At 41.7% G+C, this 23648-nt stretch overlaps 2 protein-coding genes across 4 annotated transcripts in view; one reads left to right on the top strand and one right to left on the bottom strand.

Moving 5' to 3' along the window:
• LOC136664837 (amyloid beta precursor protein binding family B member 2) overlaps positions 1–20440 on the top strand; it is a 51261-nt gene extending 30821 nt beyond the window's left edge. For 2 of the 3 annotated variants that reach the window (XM_066642279.1, XM_066642282.1), the window contains 6 exons: positions 6466–6580; positions 9851–9926; positions 11918–12001; positions 13431–13546; positions 15906–16088; positions 16934–20440. In XM_066642279.1, coding sequence (XP_066498376.1) covers positions 6466–6580; positions 9851–9926; positions 11918–12001; positions 13431–13546; positions 15906–16088; positions 16934–17107 — 748 coding nt within the window. In that variant the 3' untranslated portion in view covers positions 17108–20440. The remainder of the gene's footprint in view (positions 1–6465; positions 6581–9850; positions 9927–11917; positions 12002–13430; positions 13547–15905; positions 16089–16933) is intronic. The other variant, XM_066642280.1, reaches the window with a different exon arrangement.
• Positions 20441–22284: 1844 nt separating this feature from the next.
• Positions 22285–23648, bottom strand: part of LOC136665132 (putative methyltransferase NSUN7) — a 38309-nt gene continuing 36945 nt past the window's right edge. The window contains exons 12-13 of the mRNA XM_066642714.1: positions 23241–23523; positions 22285–22864 (exon numbers count right to left, since the gene is read on the bottom strand). Coding sequence (XP_066498811.1) covers positions 22473–22864; positions 23241–23523 — 675 coding nt within the window. The 3' untranslated portion in view covers positions 22285–22472. The remainder of the gene's footprint in view (positions 22865–23240; positions 23524–23648) is intronic.

Raw genomic sequence — 23648 nt, 5'->3', positions numbered from 1 at the left:
TTCTTTGTAGATTTTAATATTGTTATTTATTTATCTTTTATCATATTTCCTGTTTTATAATGAAAATGGTAAAATAGGCATTCATTTCTGTCTTTTTTACTCATATACCAGCAATTGTCGGTCTTTTTCTTGCTAATATGGTGGCTTTCAGTGAGCAAAAACACAGCAGATACTGTGAAAACTTCACACCATTATTGCCATCTTTATTTACAGATTAATGACTGAAAAATTAAGAAATTCTGAAACATTGGTGGAGTTCCACTTTAAATAAACATTGTTATGACACTGTAAATGCAAATTATAATCATATTCATGAGATAAGATGTAAAATATCCTATGTCAATCCGTTAGAGCTTCACATAGGGGTCACCCCACTCCCTTCCTACCAGCAGCCACACAATTTCCATTGTTCCAATCCTACAGTTACAACCAATCAGCAACCAGCTACCCTTAACAACTATGGTTACTCATTGAGCCCATCACATGAGAACCCAAACCACCCACTGCATCACTAGCTCTTCACAGGGGTCATCAGGTAGGCACCTCCCCTCATCAGTGTTTCACTGAATTAAACCCACGACACCTCCAGAATGATCAACAGTGGAGTATGGCGTCTCAGACTCACCCCCCTCCAAGCTAGATTTACAGTCCTACTTTACCCTTAAGGATCTACAACTGTAAATCCACACTGGCCTCCCTGGTGACTAAGACTGTACCTAGCCCCACTGGCACCGTTAATGCATGCTCAGTGTCACCAGTTCCATATGATCTATATTTACAATACAATTTTCACAATGACTCAGTTTTCTTAAAGTACAGTATGTTGTTGCATTCTGTAGGAGGTAGTAAGTAGGAAAATAAAATAAGAGCCTTACATTAAATTCCACAACATTAACACAAAACATTCAAGGTATAATACATTAAGTTAATGCTTGAATTAATGACCAACTGTAACACAGTGAGTAATCAGGTAGTAGATTAGTACTTGGTCTCTGAGGTTGGTCGTCGTTGCTGGGTCGAGTGTGCAGCTTGTTATGGCTATATAACATTAATACTCTGCTCCTGGTTTCTGTGAACTCACAGCAAGCAATTCTTATTTCACTGTTCCTTACTGTAAGTGTGCATGGTATATTACTGTAAAAGTAATGCACTACCACCCCGTAAAGTTACAGTGCAGTTTTAAACAATGTTCCTGCATTGTCTGCTATTATTTTTAGCTTGTGCTGTTCAGGAGATATCCAAGAAACTATGGTCACTCTTTGGTCGACTTTACTGTTTTTGGACACAGACGAATGGCCAAATGAAGTGAAAGGAACAAAAGCAAGAAGGGAGATGAATGCAAAGTCAAGCATGATGATTAATGTCGACTAATGCCAAGTTTGACTCATTTAAATGAAATGGAGCTACGTAATTGATTTAGGAGCCCTAAATTGGATTCCAATCACACACATGCATGTGCACACACACACACACACACACACACACACATGCCTCTAACAGGATTCATCAACACAAACGAAGAGAAATTGCTTAATCGTTAACAACCAACCCCCTTTGTATTCAACACCCTTTCTCTTCTCCTTCTTTTTCTCTCTGTCTTCGTAATCTCCCCCTCGAGGTCAGCTTCTAAATCACTGGCGCAAAACCACATTCAAGGTTAAAAAGGTCAGGTCACTTTCCATTTTGTGACTGGACAATATTATTATATTTTTATTACTGTATTCCCAAGAGAAGAACAAAGAATGCTAAATATTTTTGTCTTGAACATTCTTTCTCTTTTTCATCAGTTCTCTACAGCATTTAAATTCTCTTCCTTTCCCCTCTCTTTTCTATTCTCTTTCTTCATCAACTTACTTCTATTTTTTATTTTTAATCCTTCACTTTTATCATTTCCCCAATTTCTCTTTCCTCTCGTTCTCTCAGTTTTGTCTTCTCTTTTTTTTTGCTTTCTTTCCTTTTCTTTGCTCATTTGGTCCCATTTCTTTTCTTCAGTGTTTCCTTGCCTTTCTCATCTTTTTCTTTTTTCTTCTCTGTCCTCTATCTCCATTCTCCTCTTCTCAGTTATATGTATGTAAAAAATACAATGAAAAATCACACATCACCTGATTCTTCACACGGAAAGATCTGCCAAACACACACATACACCCACAATTATACAGTGTGTGTGTGTGTGTGTGTGTGTGTGTGTGTGTGTGTGTGTGTGTGTGTGTGTGTGTGTGTGTGTGTGTGTGTGTGTGTGTGTGTGTGTGTGTGTGTGTGTGTGTGTGTGTGTGTGTGTGTGTGTGTGTGTGTGTGTGCAGGTAGTTCAGCAGGTTTTAATCTGATTTTTACTGAATGGTGCAGTGGAACTGTTTTCCCACAATAAAGCAGGATACTCCTCACACACACACACACCCCAAACACACACACACATATACCAGATGAGTTTTACAGATGAAAACACATGCACATATCTCACATCCAATATAAGAAAGTGCTGAGCAAAATACCTAATTCTATTTAAATAGTAGCCTAAAGAGAGAGAGAGAGAGCGCATGCACACGTGTGTGTTCTACTAGTCAAACAGCTGAGGTGTGTAGGGCTGTAATGAGAGTGTGTCCCACTGGATGCACGGTAATGGAATGTAAACAGAGAAGATAGAGATGAAATCTCAGCGCACACACACACAGAACACTTCTTCACCCATTTCTAATTACATTCTATCTCACTTACACACACACACACATTCAAACTTCCACATATACCTGTAACAACTTCACCATCTGGAATCAAACAAATGTCTTTCTCTCTCTCTCTCTCTTACACATACACACACACACACACACACACACACCTGCTTAGAGGGTTATCGACTCTAAATGTGTGTGCACAATTAGTAAGAGACGTGTTGGGTAATAGAGTCATAAATAGAGTGAGAGATTGCAGAGATAAAGCCAAGGTCTTCTAACACACACAGACACACACACACACACATGCGCACACACTCACACACACACACACACACACGGCATGGTCATGGTGACTTCTGATGAGAAAATAAAAGCTGTTTGTTCCTTTGTTGTAATGCACACTGACCTTGTTCTTTCAGTAAAACACACACACTATACGTCCAGGTGTTTGTGGACACTGGTTATCATTAATGTTTTAGTGCACACCTCTCTGTCTCTGAAAAACATTTTGAGAAAACAGAGCCTCACACACAAGCCTAAGGTCACCATGCCCAGTTAAATTTGATGGACTTCCATCCAGTGCCTTGTGGATGAGTGGTGTGTTGACTGTGGTCCAGAATTACAGCTTTTATAGTTCATTAAAATTCAAATGAATTTATTAATTGTGTAGATAAAATTAAAAGGGGAATATCATGACAAAATGGCTTGTTCAGTTTATTAGCACATTCATTTGGGGATCTGGAGTCTACTGACCCACTCACTGCGAATCAGGGCCACCTTGCTTTTGTCAGAAAACAAGAAATAATTTGAGCCATTCTGATTTTGTGCTGCATTTACTCAGACTACAAAATATTTGGAAATGTTCCACCCCTTCATCAGAGTCTCTCCGATCACGGCGCTGGACCTGCGTTTATGTGAGAATGCAAAGGCCAGGTTAAACGCAACAAAACAGACAAAACGTGTGCTCAGAAATAAGAGCTCTGAGTAAAAATGGAGAAAACGAGTTTGGAAAAGAAAGAGATCTGAGCAAAAAACAACAACTGTGTTTCTTAGTGGAAAAGTGGGAGATGTCCCCTTTAACACTCATTCACTCATATAACTGATATCCCGATGTGGTGGATGATAATTCTCGTTAAAAATCTCAGTCACATGTCATTGATTCAGAGGGAATAGTCGGTTTATTGCAGAAAGGCTTTTATGGTTTTGATAAATGTTTCTAACCACATGAGTTGAAAAAATAAACATCCCCCAATGGCAATTTACCCTCGACATTTCTATGAACTATGTACATGCACTCAAATTCCCAGCATGCATTGCTCATCGGGGCATGGCTGAATTGCACGTCAGGGCGTCAATCACCCACTCGGGACTCGTAAACCATGCCAAACCATAGGCCAGAGAACAAGCTAGAAACTGCCTTCATGTTTTCTGTTTGACCCGTGGAGAATTCAGGCCAAATCCTGAGAGGACAACCACGTAGAGAGTTCTCAGACATCGTCATAACAATACATCACAACTCAGATCCACACTACACCAAGAGGATACTTCAAAAGAGGTTTGACTGTAGTTGATGTGTCAGATTTTTAGTCTAAATTTTGAGAAATGTAATCATTTTTTGAAACCACTTCATCCTGTTCAGGGTCACAGTGGGTCATCATTGGGAATCACTGGGCACAAGGCAGGCTCACACCGTGGACTGGGCGACAAACCAGAGTCCTGGAGGAAACCCACACAGACACAGGGAGAACAATACTGCCTAGTGTTGCTTTAACTGGGTGGGCTCATTGACCCAGTATATATCTTGTGTCTGGACAGCATTACCGACAGAATGGAGACATCACCTGTGTTTGTTTGTTTGGTCCATGAGTGTGGATTTACCTTAAAGATTTATTGATTCTATTATCGATAAATATCTGATTTCCAGCTTAAATAATCAACTTAGGAAATGAACCTATAATGTACAAGCATTCCCCATCCCCCAGGGGGATGGAGCTCTTCCTCTTCCTCCTTATCTCATTGCAGCAGTTAGCTGTAGTGTTAGCTTATTATCTCTTTAGATATGTTTCAGCTGTAAACACTACGGCGAAACCTGGTCTTCATTTTTAAAAAGACGCTTTGATGATTATTGAATATTGACCTGGACACGTTCACAAGATCAGAACAAAGCTGTAGTAAAACGATCCTGTTTTATTTCAACGTGATGTAACGGAGAAAAGCTTTTCAGAGAAAACGGGTGTCCCCAAACATTTGACAGGCAGCGGATTTCAGAATGGAGGTCAGGCTGAGGCTTGTTTGGATGCCTCTTCCCATTCGGATGCCACTTTTGGGAATAGTGAGAAAATAAACTGAAAAACCCAGTTTTGTCAGGTGATGGTGTGCAGAATCCCAGGGTGAACCTGGTTCACTGCGTAACCTCTTTTCGCTCTCTTTCCGTTGTTGTTTTCAAAGAACTGATTTCTTTCATGTTGCCTTATGTGTGTGTGTGTGTGTGTGTGTGTGTGTGTGTGTGTGTGTGTGTGTGTGTGTGTGTGTTTTAATACTGGCAACCTCTGTAAAAGAAGATGACATGTTTTCAAAGTTGTTATCCCAATGTGTGTTTGTAGGAGTGTTAGTTTATTAATCGGCTCTTATACTTTAGACGAATTTCAAACAACACTGTGCAAATGGGACGGCAACGGTGTCGCAGTCGCACAGCTCCAGGGACCTAGAGGTTGTGGGTTCGATTCCCGCTCCGGGTGACTGTCTATGAGGAGTGTGGTGTGTTCTCCCTGTGTCCGCGTGGGTTTCCTCTGGGTGCTCCGGTTTCCACCCATAGTCCAAAAACACACGTTGGTAGGTGGATTGGTGACTCAAAAGTGACCATAGGTGTGAGTGTGTGAGTGAATGTGTGAGTGTGTGTGTTGCCCTGTGAAGGACTGGCGCCCCCTCCAGGGTGTATACCTGCCTTGCACCCAGTGATTCCAGGTAGGCTCTGGACCCACCGTGACCCTGAATTGGATATTGATTGCAGATAATGGATGTATGGACTGTGCAAATGTCAGGGACCCAAACTACAAGTGAGTGAATGAGCGTGAGTGATTGGGTGAGTGTGTGAGTCTGTCCACAGGTGTGAGTGTGTGAGTGACTGGGTGAGTGTGTGATGCCATTCAAGAAACTGATGCCCTGGTGAGAGTGTGTTCCTTCTTTGTGTCTGATGATTGTAGGTGGGCTCCGGAGTCACTGGGACCCTGCTCTGAATGAAATGGTTATTAAAGACACGAAAGAATGAATGAAGAACATTTTTATATTTTTAGAAAGATTAAACTGAAGTAATATTACACAGAAGCTTAATGTAAATTGTCAGTTTTTACTGTATCCACCATCTTCCTTCATGACTGCTTCTGTTCTTTTAGTGGAACTGCTTTAATTTGATCAAAGAAATTTGTAGGTGGTGTTTTTTTTCCACACCTCCAAAGTTCAGTCTCAGAAGTTGTTTGCAATTTTTGTTTCTCTCAGTTTTAAGATCCCCAACTTGATATTCTCTGGTCTCTGTGAATCTGACGGGTTCATTTGGATGATCCACTAGGTCTTGCGTAGTTTGGATGACTGGCTTTGACTGATTGATTATATATATATATATATATATATATATATATATATATATATATATATATATATAGGGTATAGGATAAAACTAGATTACCTAGTCTCTAGTCTCCTAGTCTCTACCACTGGTCTTTCTTTCTCACTTATGACACATTACCATCACAAGCCACACTGGTGAGGTTTTATGCTCTTTGTCTTTCTGCTCTTGCAGGGATTTTGCGTACGTGGCTCGGGATAAGAACACGCGTGTGCTGAAATGTCACGTGTTCCAATGTGACAGTCCTGCAGAAGCTATCGCCGCCAGCCTGCACCAGATCTGCGCTAAGGTGAGACCTTCTGATGATGCTCATGTAAACTACAGCTTTAATTGGGCCTGACATTGTGGTCCAAACTCAAACACAACGAGGCCACCGATAACAGCCATGAGAGACTGGATAAATAATGTGTTAAAAGAACTTTAAATAACAAACTAAAGTTTTTTCCTGGATGACCCGCTTATTAATGAAGTGCTAATATAGAAATATGACTTTCACCTTCTCTGTTAATTAGATCAGTATTACTAATACAAGCTAAATTAATTATTGTGGGGGGTGGTGGTGTTTTCTGGCTGAGTTGGTGTTATTAATAGGATGGGAACCGTCCCTCTTCTCCATCCTGGAAATTATGCATATGCCCTTACACTCCCTTGCTCTTCCATTTGGAGATCAATTTCAATATTAATTAAACCGAGGCCTGTTTTTCGGACGTCAAGTCACACGTCTACTTTAGGCTGCACTCGTTCTTTTTTTCTCTCTCCCTCTCTCCCTCCCTTCCTCTCCCCTGGGGTACATTCTGAGGGAAGTGTGAAAGTGTGAGAGTGCTTCTGAGTCACGCAACTGGGATTCACTACACACTACAACTCCTGAGAGTCTGTTATCTCTCTCAACACACTCCAGAGACCTGGACACCTCTGTCCACACCAACTAAGGAACCTAACTTTAAATTGACAGTTCAATGAGTGATCACTGTGTAAAACCATAAGTTCATGCTGCTTTCAATGGTCTCTAGGCTGTGTGAGGGTCTGTATATCATCACTGTCCAGAGAAAAACATGTATTTCCAATATTGTGACTTTCAGTGGAAGTGAATGTAAAAAAGACTTTATTCCAAGTACATTCCGAGCGTTTCTATTGGCCCGTTCATCATGAAATTGGAACAGCTGCTGTGTAGGCAAATGATGTAGTGAACTAAACATCCACAAACATGGAGATACATTTTATTTTGCGATATATAATGATGGATTATGCCTTGTTAGATTTGTGCTGACTTTGTTATGAAGGGTAATAAATTTGGATGTAGATCTAAAAACTTTCAGACAACTTCCACTCATTACAGATGTTCCTTTTTATTCTGCCATTCTGTAAAACTACACTATGCAGATTCATACTGGATTTGAATCACTCCTCATTTATTGCTGTCACACTGTAAACACAACATGCATATATCATTTCAAACTGGAAACCAGTGTTATTACCATCAGAATGAAATATTATACACAGTGCAGAATCCTACTGCATTCATTTTCTGCATTTTTTTCATGTATATATACAGGGGTTAGACAATGAAACTGAAACACCTGTCATTGTATTGTGGGAGGTCTCATGGCTAAATTGGAGCAGCCTGGTGGACAATCTTCATTAACTGCACATTGCACCAGTAAGACCATGTGCATCCAATGGTTCAAACATTGTGTCCTGAAGGTGGTGCCGTGTATCAGGACGACAATGCACCAATACACACAGTAAGACTGGTGAAAGACAGTCACCAGATCTAAATATTATTGAGCCACTTTGGGGTGTTGTGGAGGAGCGAGTCAGGAAACGTTTTCCTCCACCAGCATCATGTAGTGACCTGGCCACTATCCTGCAAGAAGAATGGCTTCAAATCCCTCTGACCACTGTGCAGGACTTGTATATGTCATTCCCGAGACTAACTGACGCTGTATTGGCCGCAAAAGGAGGCCCTACACCATACTAATAAATTATTGTGGTCTAAAACCAGGTGTTTCACTTTCATTGTCCAACCCCTGTGTATGATATAAGGCTGTAAGGACTACACTCTGCAGATCGATGGTCAGCACTCATTACTGCCATATTGTAAAAACTATATACACTGCGAATCCAAACTGGACACAGTTATCACCGCCAGGCTGTTAAATCTACACACACTGAAGATTCATCAGCTCCCTGTGTAATGTTAATCTCTGGAGCGTGAATAGAGTATAAGATTATGGAGAACATATATTGTGTCAGATGTGTCCAAGGCCTTCTTTATATAGTGATTTATTCGAGTAATTAGTGCTCCTAACTCTCCCTTCTTTCAGAGGCACGTGCATGTTCTTCATATTCCGTGGAGTAACACTCTGACAAGATGTCCTAGATTTGTGAGAGCGTCAGAATAAACCAGGGGACTTGGAGAGTGAACAATAAAAAGTAAATTAGGTGGAAAAACAAGAATAAATGTGCGTAAAATTAATGTGTACAATAATAAAAAGCCAAATAACCCCGGACTAAAGCCGAACGCCGAACCTTAGATTTCTCTTTATTGTTTTAATGCAGAACAAATTAAAGTCTTTCTGGCAAAGCTGGTACGAGCTTTTTCCGCCCGACTTGCACATACATTAAAAATGTTTTTGAACTGGAGAAAGTTCTGCTCCAGAGGCACAGCAGATTATGAAATCAGCGACAAGCACGACATCAGAAATATTGCTCATTTGGAATTCTGTGTGTGTGTGTGTGTGTGTGTGTTAGCTTATAAAATGCTTACAAATTCAGCAAAGCAGCTTATACTGGTTTCATCAACTAGCTTTGAAGAGGGACTGACTGTGTCTGTGTGTGTATGTGTGTGTGTGTGTGTGTGTGTGTTGTGTATGTGGTATCCTTTGAATATACAGTACTCAGCTCAAGTCAAAGACCGTCATACATTTATATTATTACTCGTTAAAGTGGTAATTAATCACAAGTTAGCACTATTTCAGGAGGCACTTTTTAGCAGATTAGATGTAAAAATAAATATTTTGCATTACAATGTATTAAAAGATACAAAATGGAAGTCCTCACAACCGTATTAAACCCGGTAGATCACCAAGGCTAGTCTGGTTTACATCAGGAAAAGCAGAAAATTCTAATATTTGCTAAACTGAACCTCAGAGGTGTGGAAAAATGTAATGAAAGTCATAAAAGATGTAATTAACACATAAAGTGGACACAGTATAATATTGAAAAAAGAAACGTTATATTTAATTGTTAGCTGTGTGTGTGGGTTTCTGTTAAAATTAATGACACAATTAGTGATTATCTTGTACTTAATGTGAACACATGTGGATGTTTATTTAATGCAATATTTTTGCCTTATGTAATTATATTACGCCTTTTATTAAATCTTAAGACCTTATTCTTTTCTCAGCTTTCCCCAGTTTGCTCTGGCTTTTATGAACAGAGCTTCTCTGAGCTTAAAATTGAAAAAACTGAGAGAGAGAGAGAGAGAGAGAGAGAGAGAGAGAGAGAGAGAGAGAAATAAACAAAAAAAGTGGTGTTATTTGTTATTTTTCTCTCCCAGATAATGGCCGAAAGGAAGAACGCCAAAGCGGCAGCGGGCAGCTCCTCTCTCCCCAGCTCCGACGTCCCACTTCAAGGTAAAAAACCTTTATGGATATTTTTCCTCCAGCTGTTAAAAATGTTTTTTAGACTCTACACACATCACATTTAAACTCACAACAAACTGGTACTAGTTTCTCTGGTTCTCTGCTTTGGATAATCACTGCTATAATCACAGCTTAATATGTTTCATCAGACCAAGCCTTTAAACAGAACAGTTATCGTTAATATATGGAGAATTGATTAGTATGGATCATACATTGTGACATACTGTACTCTCATACAGAGCAACTTAGAGTTTGTTTTTATTTTGTTACATAAATAGTTGATTAAAGCGTTAGAAATCATGCCCAAGGACTCGGTATAACATGGTGTTAGAGGCTGAGCTGGGAATGAACCAGTTAGCTGTGTAGGGCAACACCCAGTTATCCACTATGCTATACCATCTGTCAGGAATAAAAAGGATAATATGCAGTCATATGGCCAACTAAAACACTGCAGATACATTTGCATTTTCACAGCATTTGTAACATTCAATTCCATTTTGTCAAACCAATATTTCAATTTTGGGTTTTGACAAGTTTAACAGGTGATATGGTCTTCCATTGCCTTTGGTTTATCACACACTGAGTATTTATCCAACGCTCAATAAAGAGAGTAAGAGTTAGTGTGTGTCAATACAGACCAATGAAAAATATTAGGGAAAAAGTAGCTCTTTGTTAAGACACAAGAAAACTAAATGTTGTCCAAACCTGATAAGGAAGGAAGAACAGGGGATCTGGTTTGGGAGGTTGATACCTTATTTCTTCCCAACACTGTGGCATTGGGCCTGGTAAAATGGAAGAATATAATAAGAGGAAGTTGAAAGTGAAATAAAGAAGGACGCATGAAGAATAAAAACAATAGGAGATCAGAACTGAAACAGCAGGCGAACAGAATAAAGAGGGAGAGAGAGACACTGGCATACAGCCAGTTTGTGCAGTTGTTGGCACAAGTGATTTCCACTCCCATAATTCCTTTGATCTCACAGCGCTAGGGAACCGCTAGCTTGGCTACGCTAACGCCAGCGCACTGTTAATTGGTTTTTAATGGGGTCGGCTGGGCCTGCACGCTAAATGCTAGCGCGTGGCATCACGTCACCTCTCCCTCTCGTTTTTCATTCCTCTATCAGAGTGAAAGCCTGTACTTTAATTATCTAAGAGCAGCAGAGAGAGTATGGCTAGATAAAAAGAGCAAACAGGAAACAAGGGGAGCTAGAGGACGAGATTAAAAAATAATGACCAAATAAAGACTTGCTTTTTTGATCATTTCCTTCATATCTTGCACGTAATTTTGTAATCTTTACATTGTGTGGTCAATTTTATGAAGAGGTGAAGAAATGCCTGTGATGTATTGCGACTATTGAAATATGTGTAATATGTAACATGTATGTCTTATAAAAAGCAAAGATTTAGTTTATATAGAGCTATTAAACGTAATATGAAATCCAGTGTGGAGTGAAAGTACACTTCACTTTATTGCTAATGTAATATAGTGATTCCCATAGACAAGTTAGAGACCATTGTAATGAATGTAATTGTTTCTGTTGCGTTACATAAAGGAGCTTAGAAATCACAGGATGCCGTGCTGTATTTAAGCTTCTCATCTTTAGTGGATGCCTCTGTTCATGACTTCAGGATTTCAAAATGCACATATGCTCACACAAACTGTATGAAACAACAGAGACTCTGCCCTTTAGGCTGTGGCTTGTGCTTCAGCTTTCATCCAACAGCTTTTCATGAAGTGCTGACGAATAACCAGTGTCGCATTCGGGCCCTCAGTGCAACGTTCAACCACAAACAGATAGCAACACTTTTGTGCTGTTTTCTTATTTTGTGTGTGTGAGAGAGGAAAAGAAAAGAGAGGGAACAAAGAAAGACGGAAGAAATGGAAAGAAAGCATTTTTTAAAATGCTGGTTCTATATGGTGTTACATCAGGTTGTGTGTGTGTGTGTGTGTGTGTGTGTCTGTTTCTGATGTGTTCTCTCAGTAGAGTTTCCCACACCAAAGACGGAACTACAACAGAGCTTCCACGTTCTCTACCTGGGAATGACTTCAGTGTCTCGTCCCATAGGTATACACACACACACACACACACACAAACACACAGTCTATTCCAACACTGGGACATTGTTAACTGACAAACTGGTCAACCGAAAGAAGTTCCACTCTATCTAAAAATAAATAAATAAATAAAACAAGATTTATCCAGGGGTGAAAAAAATAATCAGAAAGAATATGTGCTGGATTTTTCTTACTCACTTGACAGATATAGAACTAATCTAGTGGGCTCCAGCCACAAACTCAGCCTGTCCTTATCAACACCTCAGAAATGTTAACCTTAGCTGTCAGCAAGGACAGCTTCTCTGATTTAGACTTCCCACAGCATGAGACCTTCCTAGTAAATCACATCTTATATCTACATCAACAGCAAATATATATCACCAGTACATATATATATATACACACACCTTTCAATGGAAGTTCATGTAAAAAGATTTTATTCCAAGTTATTTTGGAGCATTTCTGTGTTCAAATGATGGAGTATAAGCAAAATCCAGGGCGGCACGGTGGTGCAGCAGGTTAGTGTCGCAGTCACACAGCTCCAGGGGCCTGGAGGTTGCGGGTTCGATTCCCGCTCCGGGTGACTGTCTGTGAGGAGTGTGGTGTGTTCTCCCTGTGTCTGCGTGGGTTTCCTCCGGGTGACCGTCTGTGAGGAGTGTGGTGTGTTCTCCCTGTGTCTGCGTGGGTTTCCTCCGGGTGACCGTCTGTGAGGAGTGTGGTGTGTTCTCCCTGTGTCTGCGTGGGTTTCCTCCGGGTGACCGTCTGTGAGGAGTGTGGTGTGTTCTCCCTGTGTCTGCGTGGGTTTCCTCCGGGTGACCGTCTGTGAGGAGTGTGGTGTGTTCTCCCTGTGTCTGCGTGGGTTTCCTCTGGGTGACTGTCTGTGAGGAGTGTGGTGTGTTCTCGCTGTGTCTGCGTGGGTTTCCTCCGGGTGATTCAACAGAAAATGACACAAAACTAAAAATAATATCTAACTGTCCACGTGTTTAGCTTTTCCACTGTTTGACTTCATTACAGCTTCTATTCTTTTTGTTTTGTTTTGTTTTAAAACTATTCTGCAAGAATTTTAGATACCTACAAATTTCAGTCTTCGAAGCTGCTTTTCTTAATCTCAGACGCATCAGGAGTGATGGACTTCCAAAGAATTCCTCTGGGATGAGTTGAAGGGGTGTTTGTGATGCAGAACTAATCATCCAACATCCGTATCTGATTTTACAAATGCTCTTGTGGCTGAATGCAGTCAGATGCTCACTGCAGCATTCTAACGTGTGATGTAAACCCTTCCCAAAAGAGTAGAGCTGACTGCAGCAAACGGGGACACAAACTACCTATTAATGCCATTTATTTGAAAAGACATTTCAGATAAAACTTGTCCCCAATGTCTTGGCTGTATAGTGTAGTTTAGTCTTCCTCACATCCATCTCTCACCTTCTTTCTCTCAGGGATGGACATTATAAACGGGGCAATCGACAGTCTGCTCTCGTCCACGGGAAAGGAGGACTGGACGGCAGTGCAGCTCAACGTGGAGGATGCTACAGTCAGCGTTATCAAAGAGAAGGTGAGCTGCGGCAGCTTACGTTTCACTCTCTTCTTCCACTTCTGTCTTTTTCCTCTTCTCTGTCTCTCTCTGTATTATATTCAAATGCACCACACACCAAAAGTATGGAGGCAGAATGGTTAGAAATGACATGGTGGCACTTTTTCTTTTATGTATTGAATCCTTGAGTATCAGCTGATATTAATAATAATATGATATTACTTCTTTACTTCTTTGAAAGACTTTATTTAGATGATCGTCTAAACATAGGGTCACACTGAAACTATTCAAAAATGATGTCCATCCACAGAAGAAAATGCACAGCTAAGACCCTATCACACTATTTCAGGGCAGATTTGTTACAGTATTAGATTGGATTTGTTCTGTTTATCCCCCCAGTGTTTAACATTTTCTTATGATACTAACCCAATGCCAATACTCATCAATAACGATAATATTTCATTTTATTATCCCCTGCTTCAGCAAGTTGATGATTGTTTATTTGATCTCCTTTCAAACATGAATATACTGAAGGGCATTTACCTTAAAGGCATTTCGACTGAACATTGATGTATCCAGTTTTCCACAGTGCTGTATGTACACCAATCTTCTCTAACTTTAAAATGGCCTCTTTGTTTCTACTCAGTCTCTATTTTATCAATGACAATAGTGGAGCAACAAGGTCAATTTAATGATTTGAAAATGTGAGATAGATCCTCAGTCTCAAAGCCAAGGGCCTGGCTCAGAGTGACCCAACTAAAGGTTAAAAGGTTCCTGAAGTGAGAAGTTTCTGATATTGCAGAGCAGCACTTTTCACTGGTCACACGGCTGAAGAAGTGCCAGGCAGGCACAGTAAACATCAATGAAACTGATATTAATATGTCAATATTGGTGATCAGGGCAGCCCTCTGAGTATTACATGTGCAGGACAAAGGCCACAAATCAATAAACAGAGCCAGGCTTCGAAAAAAGTGCACCGTTCCAGAAACACAATTTGACCCAGGTTTGAGCCGACTCCTGAAATCTCCTGAAATCAAGAGCATCGATATGGAGTTAGACTTCTCTTTGCTGCATTAACAGCGTATATCCTTCTTGGAAGGCTAGTATTAGAACTTTACTGTGAGGATTTTACTGTAGACTTTAGTGAGATCAGGCACTACTTCTCAGTATCAGAGTCCCCTGGTTTACAGAAGTTGGGGGGGTTGTACCTTTCTAGACCACCCTTTGCATATGCACTTTTAAAGGAACACTTTGTTAATTTTTTACATTAAAATTACAGCTTCAAAATCATTGTGATGTTCCACTGAGCTGTAATAGGGAGAATAGAGCCTCTGTTGTTGCTACTCTGGGTTCAGCCCTGCAGAAACTGCACTATGTAACTTAGGGAGGAGGGTAGGAAACCCCCAAAACTTAATTTTGTAATAGAGTTGTAAATGTGAATTACACTCTGCAAATGTAGGAGCATCCCAGGAGCAAAATTAAGTGTATAAAGTGTTGCTTAATGGCCTTTAAGTGTTGGTCTGAGCATATGGACTATAAAGTGCAGCTCTGTCTGAGTGGTCTATACAGTCCAGCTCTCACTAAGGGTGCTTTAAAGTGCAGCTCTGTCTGAGTGGTCTATAAAGTGCAGATCTGGCTGTGTGGTGTATACAGTGCCGCTCTGTCTGAGTGGTCTAGAAAGCACAGCTGTGGCTGTGTGGTCTATAAAGTGCAGCCCTGCCTGAGTGGTCTATAAAGCGCAGCTCTGGCTGTGTGGTCTATAAAGCGCAGCTCTGCCTGAGCGATCTATAAAGTGCAGCTCTGCATGAGTGGTCTATAAAATGTCACTCTGTCTGAGTGGTCTATAAAGTGCAGCTCTGTCTGAGTGGTCTATAAAGTGCAGCTCTGTCTGAGTGATCTATAAAGTACAGCTCTGCCTGAGTGGTCTATACAGTGCAGCTCTGCCTGAGTGGTCTATAAAGTGTCACTCTGTCTGAGTGGTCTATAAAGTGTCACTCTGTCTGAGTGGTCTATAAAGTGCTGCTCTGTCTGAGTGGTCTATAAAGTGTCACTCTGTCTGAGTGGTCTATAAAGTGCTGCTCTGTCTGAGTGGTCTATAAAGTGCAGTTCTGTCTGAGTGGTCTATAAAGTGCAGCTCTGCCTGAGCGGTCTATAAAGTGTCACTCTGTCTGAGTGGTCTATAAAGTGTCACTCTGTCTGAGTGGTCTATAAAGTGCTGCTCTGTCTGAGTGGTCTATAAAGTGTCACTCTGTCTGAGTGGTCTATAAAGTGCTGCTCTGTCTGAGTGGTCTATAAAGTGCTGCTCTGTCTGAGTGGTCTGTTAAGTGCAGTTCTGTGTGTCTGGTCTAAACCATGGCATTGTCCTGCTGGTTAATTTCAGGAGGAGGAAGAGGAAGTCCTGGTGGAGTGTCGTGTGCGTTTTCTCTCGTTTATGGGCGTGGGCCGTGACGTGCACACTTTCGCCTTCATCATGGACACGGGGAACCAGCACTTCCAGTGTCACGTGTTCTGGTGTGAACCCAATGCAGGGAGTGTGTCAGAAGCAGTGCAGTCCGCCTGCGTTGTGAGTCTATCTCATACACACATGCACAACTATATATACATATATGTCAGTAATGTTAATGTATGAGAGCTTATGTTAATATTTATATTTAATTAGTATACAAAGAAGTTTTAAAGTGTTTGTGTGTAACTTACAAATGTAAATCAAAAATCAAACACTGAATCTTTGAATTATTAAATATGACATGTCTCTTTATTGGTCGATTTCCTCCCACGGTCCAGAAACACACATTGGTAGGTGGATTGGCGATTTAAAACTATCCATAGGTGTGTGAATGAATTTGTGTGTGTGTGTGAGAGTGTGTGTCGCCCTGTGAAGGACTGGCGCCCCCTCCAGGGTGTGTTCTTGCCTTGCGCCCAATGATTCCAGGTAGACTCTGAACTGAACCCTGAACTGAATAAGTGCTTACAGACAATTAATGAATGAATGAATGTCACTTTATTAATAACAATTGAAATAAAAATTTAAAGTAAGTATTAATACACCATCACGTAAATCATATCTCACACATACATTTGGAACTATGTGCTTTTTCCTCATAGATCTCATCAATAAAATCTTTCCACTCACCATTTTCAAATGACTTATTTTTTAAAGATTTTCTTGTGGAATAAAATAGAAAGTTGTCATTTTTAATACTTATTAACATAAGTATTATAAATGACAAAAGAGTGGGAGAATATTTAAATTATTTATTACAATAATACATTACCCAAAAAAACATTTTAAAACTTATTTGTACGACTGATTTTTTAAGATTGATATTCAACAATGGTTCGCTCTCAACTTCTCTTTAGAGTTTCTGTACTCATTAGTCTCTCTCTCTCTCTCTCTCTCTCTCTCAGCTCCGATACCAGAAATGCTTGGTTGCCCGCTCTCCCTCTCAGAAGTCCACTTCCCCTTCTGCGTCCCAGTCAGAGTCGGTCACTCGTCGAGTCACCACTAGCGTCAAGCGAGGCGTGCAGTCCATCATAGACACTCTGAAAAAGAAGCCGTCCTCTGAGCTGCCCCACCAATGACAGGGCAGTACGGCGGTGACGGTCAGCACAGCCGAGCCGAGCCACTGGGAAAACCTGTAAATAGACACCAGTACTTCTGAACGCCAAGGAGAGAGGACCTACAACAGATAAACACACAAACAAACAAACAACAGCAAAGAAGGAAAGAAAGCGGAGGCCCAGCGGGTGCTGCTCCATTGATCTTTGACCTCTGCCGTCTCAGCGCGCTCCCCGAAGCATGCCTCGGCCACACACACACACACACACATTTTAAAGCCCATTCTCACAACCACTGATATATTTGTAGTCGTCATGAACTCGAAGGATGCCATTAGCTGTATATCATACAATCAGTGTCACACTGTTGATGTAGCTCTGTCATGTTCACAACCTCAGATCACCTCTCTGTGTCTGTGTGACTGCGACTCTGTAAAATCACTATTTATTCCAGAAATTTGTCCAACAAAGTACGCAAATATGAAAGCTCTGATCCACACAAACATGAGCGAGGCTAATGACTGAGGTTTGTGTTGTATGTGATGTTTAAAGAGATGTGGCTCCTTTTGATTGTTTTCAATGGGTTAAATGTGTTTTTTGTTTTTGCTTTGTGGATTTGTAGCCAGTTTTTTCCCATTTTTTGGGTCATTACCAGTACCACACACTCGCCACGCCCCAATCACACACTTCTTCCGAGCTGGGAGAGCGAGGGCTTGCTTGAACTGTGTGGTATCTGTTTTACAGATCAGAAAGTACTCAACGTGAACAAAGAGCAGTTTGTAGTTCAGCTTGCTTTAGCTGGCAGCATCACTTTGTGGCCGTAGATCAGTCTCTAAAAGGTCAAACACGTATTGAAACCACAGCCAGAAAGCACAGCTGACTGACAGTTGTGATGCTGTTGTTGCTAAGCAACAGTCAGAAGCAGTGGCCCAAAAACACAATGTGGAAAAAGGCAATGCTGTGCACCTCATGTTTCTGCATCTTCAGAAAGAAATTTAATGTTAACTTCGACTCACAGTGGACCACGTTCTGGACATGGGGCAGAGGGGCACTGTGGCTCACCATCCAGCTGCAGCTAGTACCACATCAGCTTCAGGGGCCCGTGTGTGTGGTAGACATGCATTGGCTGGGAACTGCCATTCGCATATGTGTGTGTGTGTGTGTGTTTGCATGAGCTACATTTCTGGTCTAATTGTGGCTTGGTGCCAGCATTTAATGGTCTGCAAGACGCATTAAACCGCCAGCAACTGACAGCTGGAGCCACATCTGTCTCACTCTGTGTCAGAGAACCTATTTACACTTGGTGTTTTCTTGTCACTAGAATGTGGATTGCATCCTGAAAGAGTTATAAACGTATGCATTTACACTCGATAAAGTGTGCTGGATTAAAATGCGATTTCTGTGTATCGTGAAATATGCAAATGATGGTCCTTGAGCATGAGCATTTTGGCAAAGTTTATAGAGTGGGGTTTGGGTTTGTTTTGTTGAATTTGGTGTGAATAGAGATTGAACAATCACTGGATTAGGACCTTGTATCGACTTATTGTCCATTTCAACATTCACCTTGTCCTTCAATGGTTAGGACCCCACAGGGCAGGTATGATTTGGGTGGTGGATCATTCTCAGGATCGCTGCAGTGACGGTGACGTGCTGGTGGTGTGTCAGTGTGTGTTGTGCTGGTACAAACGGAGATTTTAAACCATGTGTCCACATACAGTTCACTCTGTTAGACCTTGGAGATGTAAAGTAAAAGGCGGTAGCTCATCTGTCACTGCGGTTTATGTCGGTCATCCTCTAGTCCTTCATCAGTGGACACAGGACGCTGTCGATGTGCTTGTTGTTAGTGGACTGTTCTCAGTTTAGCGGTGACACTGAGGGGTTTAAAAACTCGAGCAGCTGCTGCTGTGTCTGATCCACTAAATTATTTGTACCTGGATATAATCCTCATACTGAAGCTGCAAGAAATGACCGGTTGTGAACAGGTTCGGAGATGAGAACACCAGACTGACCACTTGGAGACATCCCTGACATCTAGAGTTCGCCTCTGAACAGAGTACAACTTGAACGCTGGCGTGTACAGTATTTCGGTTTTATTATTATGTTTTTCTTTGGCAATTTGGAAGATGAAAAGCACTGTGATAAATATCCATCAGGCCACTGTGATGCTACTCTAGGCTTCAAAGCTCAAACTCTGCACTCTCATGAGGGTTATTCTTTAAGGCTCCCTCCAGAAATCAACAAAACACAAGGAGAAGTGCTGAGTTTACTAAGTTCACTAAGAAACTCTTGAGCGTTGTTCAACAGCCCGTAGTGATGCAGTGCTAACCGGCCTTCCAGCTGCAGTGATTCCTGATGGGATTTTAGATTCAGAGCATCAGCCGATGGCTGCTATGACAGAAGTGTGATTTGTTATAGCAGCCGACCTCAAGCTGCAACCGGGAATATCAGTCAAAAGTGTGCTGACCTATAAAAACCTTGCTTTTCACATCTCCTACCGTCTGTGTATTTTTACAGCCAGGAGGAACCGAAGGGATCTAGAGTCGATGGGTTCTAGACGCATAGAAGGCTGTAGAAGGCTTCATAAACACTGAAAATAGAGGCAAATATAAATAAAAACAGCTTTTTCACAAAAATATACCCCACAGCAGTTTAGTTTTTCCTCCTAATTTTAAGATGCATCATCAAAGGGCGGGGGTGGGTCTTTAAACTGGAAAATCTCACTCTAGAGACCACAGCAGCACCACTGTACAATGCAAGCAAGCATGTTTACAACAGATGTATCTATGGTTAAAGGTTCCATCGTGGCTGGAGTGTCCCTTTAAGACACTATTGGGAATCTGAGCCCTGATCTGGAATCAGTTTCTTGCAACCAAGCTCAGAGTAGACAGCGGTGGAACACAGTTCCTCTAAATACGTTATAGGAATGCAGGCCCCCAGGCTGCATCTGAAAGGGAAAAAGTCCACTTTGATGTAGCTGGTGCTATCACACACCCACACACAAACACACTCAGAAGCTGTACTATAACATCGCTCGTCAGGATAACGTTCTAAACACTAAAATAACTCACTATTGGCCAGACAGACTGACCCACGCTCACTGTTGGTGTTTAACCGAGGGTGAACAGCACTCACAGACTCACAGGGAGAATGCCAGTGAAAAGTGTAAGCTACAGACATTAAAAAAAAGGAATGTTTTTTTAAAATCCATGTAAACGAAGCTTAACTCACCTGTGTTACTCACAGAGAAGAAGAGACAGGACGTCTGTCCTTCACTGATTTTTACACCATGATAATGTCATAATGTCCCTGTGCAAATAAACGCATTTCAAAACATGAAGCCGTCTCTGTATGGAGTTATGAAACTACTAAACGTCTGGGAGGGGCTTGAATGAACCTCCTCCTGCCAAGATGCACTGACATTTATTTTCCACGTACATCTGTTAATGTCTCTAAAGAATTCTGCATAAAAAGAGGCTTTTACAAATGCAGTAAAATGTCCACTTTCATTCATTCATTCATTCATTATCTGTAACCTTTACCCAGTTCAGGGTTGTGGTGGGTCCAGAGCCTACCTGGAATCATTGGGTACAAGGCAGGAATACACCCTGGAGGGAGCGCCAGTCCTTCACAGGGCAACACAGACACACACATTCACTCACACCTACGGACACTTTTGAGTCGCCAATCCACCTACCAACGTGTGTTTTTGGACTGTGGGAGGAAACTGGAGCACCCAGAGGAAACCCACACAGACACAGGGAGAACATACCACACTCCTCACACACAGTCACCCGGAGGAAACCCACGCAGACACAGAGAGAACACACCACACTCCTCACAGACAGTCACCTGGAGGAAACCCACGCAGACACAGGGAGAACACACCAACTCCTCACAGACAGTCACCCGGAGCGGGAATCGAACCCACAATCTCCAGGGAGCTGTGTGACTGCGACACTACCTGCTGCGCCACCGTGCCGCCCGAAATGTCCACTTGCTAAATTCAAAATATTACACTTTCATAGTGTATTCTTAAAGTTTGGAATGGTCCAAAGCAGAAAGACTGGATTCCAATTTTTGATAAACAGACTGAGAGAGAGACACCTGTGCTTGGGTTCACTAATGATCTGGACAGAAAATATCTGCATTGGAGACATCAGGACTCTCAGCACCACTTAGAAAAAATAAATAAATAATGTAGTTTACAATTCAGTGCAATTTCACATCAAACGCCCCAAAAGACTGCTTTAATCCCTTTGGTTAGTTCCTCTTTCAAGCACAAACCAGTCGAAAATTCAGTTGAAAATCCAACCTCCTCAGACAGTGATAGTCTCTTCCACCATGTGTTGAAGGCATGTTTTAACTAAACTCCTGGAAACCACACTTTGAACTATAGATAAAATACAGATATTGATCTCGAAGATGAAACAGATCTGAATATCAATGCTTTATGCACAAACATCAAGTTTGATTTGGCAAAATTGCCAGACAGGGCACATAAACAAACAAGAAATATCACAGAAGTAACACATATGGCTACGTATGGCTTTTGGCAGCAGCAGGTCTATGTATTGACTTAGTATCAAGAAATAACGACATACGTTCTCTAAGCATTGGTGTAATAGGTCAGAAATCTGCCCGTGTCACTAAATGTATTAGTATTATATAATAATGGCTTAAATCATAAATCATTTGAACTGAAATACTAATCCAGTTGAGATGATTAAGTCAATACTTCATCAATATTAGTACAAACTTGTTAACATTTTTTTTAGAAAAATTTCAAAAGCACTTTATTTCAAAGCACTAAGTCAAAGAAACAAACTGAAAGAGAATAAACACAGACAATGTTGTTTTCTCTCGGCAGGAAAGGGCTTTCACAAGTCGCTCAGAAATGTAATAACACTTTTGGCACTGTTTAGAAGCATGTGATTCATTTTATGAAAGTACAGGGATGTGTAAGAAGCACATATATATATGTGTGTGTGTGTGTGTGTGTGTGTGTGTGTGTGTGTGTGTGTGTGTGGGCGTGTGGTTGACCTAAAAATAGATGCAGAATCACAGTCAGAATTTAATAATACTCGCTTGCAGCAATATGTATAAACCTAGAGTTATGATTCCTTGCTTTTTATGTATGTGTGTGTGTGTGGGGGGGGGGGGGGGGGGGCAGAGTTGGAGGGGTGGAGGGGGGGTGAGTGAGAGAGAGAGAGAGAGAGAGAGAGAGAGAGAGGGTGTGCATGTGTGTGTAAGCCCTAAAATTTCAAAGACAGAATCACAAATCACAAATTTAATAAGATATATTTTGCAGTAATACTTTAGCATAAGTATGCATGCTTTTGACTGTGTGTGTGTGTGTGTGTGTGTGTGTGTGTGTGTGTGTGTGTGTGTATCAGAGCCAGGGGCGGGGGTGGGTGAAGCTGCTGCTGGATCTTGTGTGTGGTAGAAGGGCTGCAGTAGAGGGACTTCTCCACTGCAGGTAAGCCATCGTGGGGTTGATTCTGAGTGGAGGTGGTCTGTAGTTACTCCGAGTGAAGGGAGGGTCCGGGAATAGCACTGGAGGGAACATCACTGCCATGGGACGTAACACTTCATGCCTGCCCTTGGGTGGGGCTGGGGGAGGGGCTACAGACACAGGAGCTCGCCGGATTTGAGTGGAAGTTGCGTTAAAGGGCGGCTGGGTCTGGCTCTTGCTGGAGGGGCTGGAGGTGAGGGCAGGGCTGGAGGCAGAGCCTAACTTCAGGCTGAAGGACTTGGATAACTGTGGAGTGGGTTTGGACCTTCCTGAGAGAGAGAGAGAGAGAGAGAGAGAGAGAGAGAGAGAGAGAGAGAGAGAGACAGAGAGAGAGAGAGAGAGAGAGAGAGAGAGAGAGAGAGAGAGAGAGAGAGAGAAATGGACAAAGAGAGGGAGGAGAAAACAGATAAATAGAGATATGATATAAATTCGATATTGCCTACATAAAAGCCACTGTATCCAACTGTATCCCATTAAATTCCCATTCATTAAACACTAAGCACATTCTGTGCATGGGCATTTGTGTCAGGACAAAATATATGAAGTTTACCACTAATATTTATTGCCCACTTTCATACAGAGCTCTCACGCCATCATGTTGTCATCAAGTTTATCTATCACAGAACGTTGCTGTGAGTGCGCTACCTCGTGGTGAGCCCTCTCCGTCCCCCTTTTCCTGGGCCACTCTCGGAGCCGAGCTGCTCGCCTTCGTCTCGCATCTCAGAAACTCCTCCAGCCGTGATTGGCTGCTGACTGAAGCTTGTGAACGTGTGTGGGAAAGGCGTCCCTGACCGGAGGCTCCTTTGCGAGTCTTCTGGCCTCGCCTCTCTTTCCTGATTGGCTGATCTGGAAGGATTCCATCCAATAAGCCGGTGGCAGCGGCACGAGCGAGAACTTCCTGTGGGGTCTCTGTCACTTCTGGCTCAGGCTGTGACCAAAAGAATACAGACTCTCCTGAGATTGTATGTGAAGGCTACCTACAGTTTATAACATTTATAATCACAGAATTAGACGTTTATAAGCGTCTCAAAATTTTAATATATTCAGCATTAC

The sequence above is a fragment of the Hoplias malabaricus genome, chromosome 13 (genome assembly GCF_029633855.1).
Source record: "Hoplias malabaricus isolate fHopMal1 chromosome 13, fHopMal1.hap1, whole genome shotgun sequence".
Lineage (NCBI taxonomy): Eukaryota > Metazoa > Chordata > Actinopteri > Characiformes > Erythrinidae > Hoplias > Hoplias malabaricus.
This window is presented reverse-complemented; position numbering and strand designations above follow the sequence as displayed.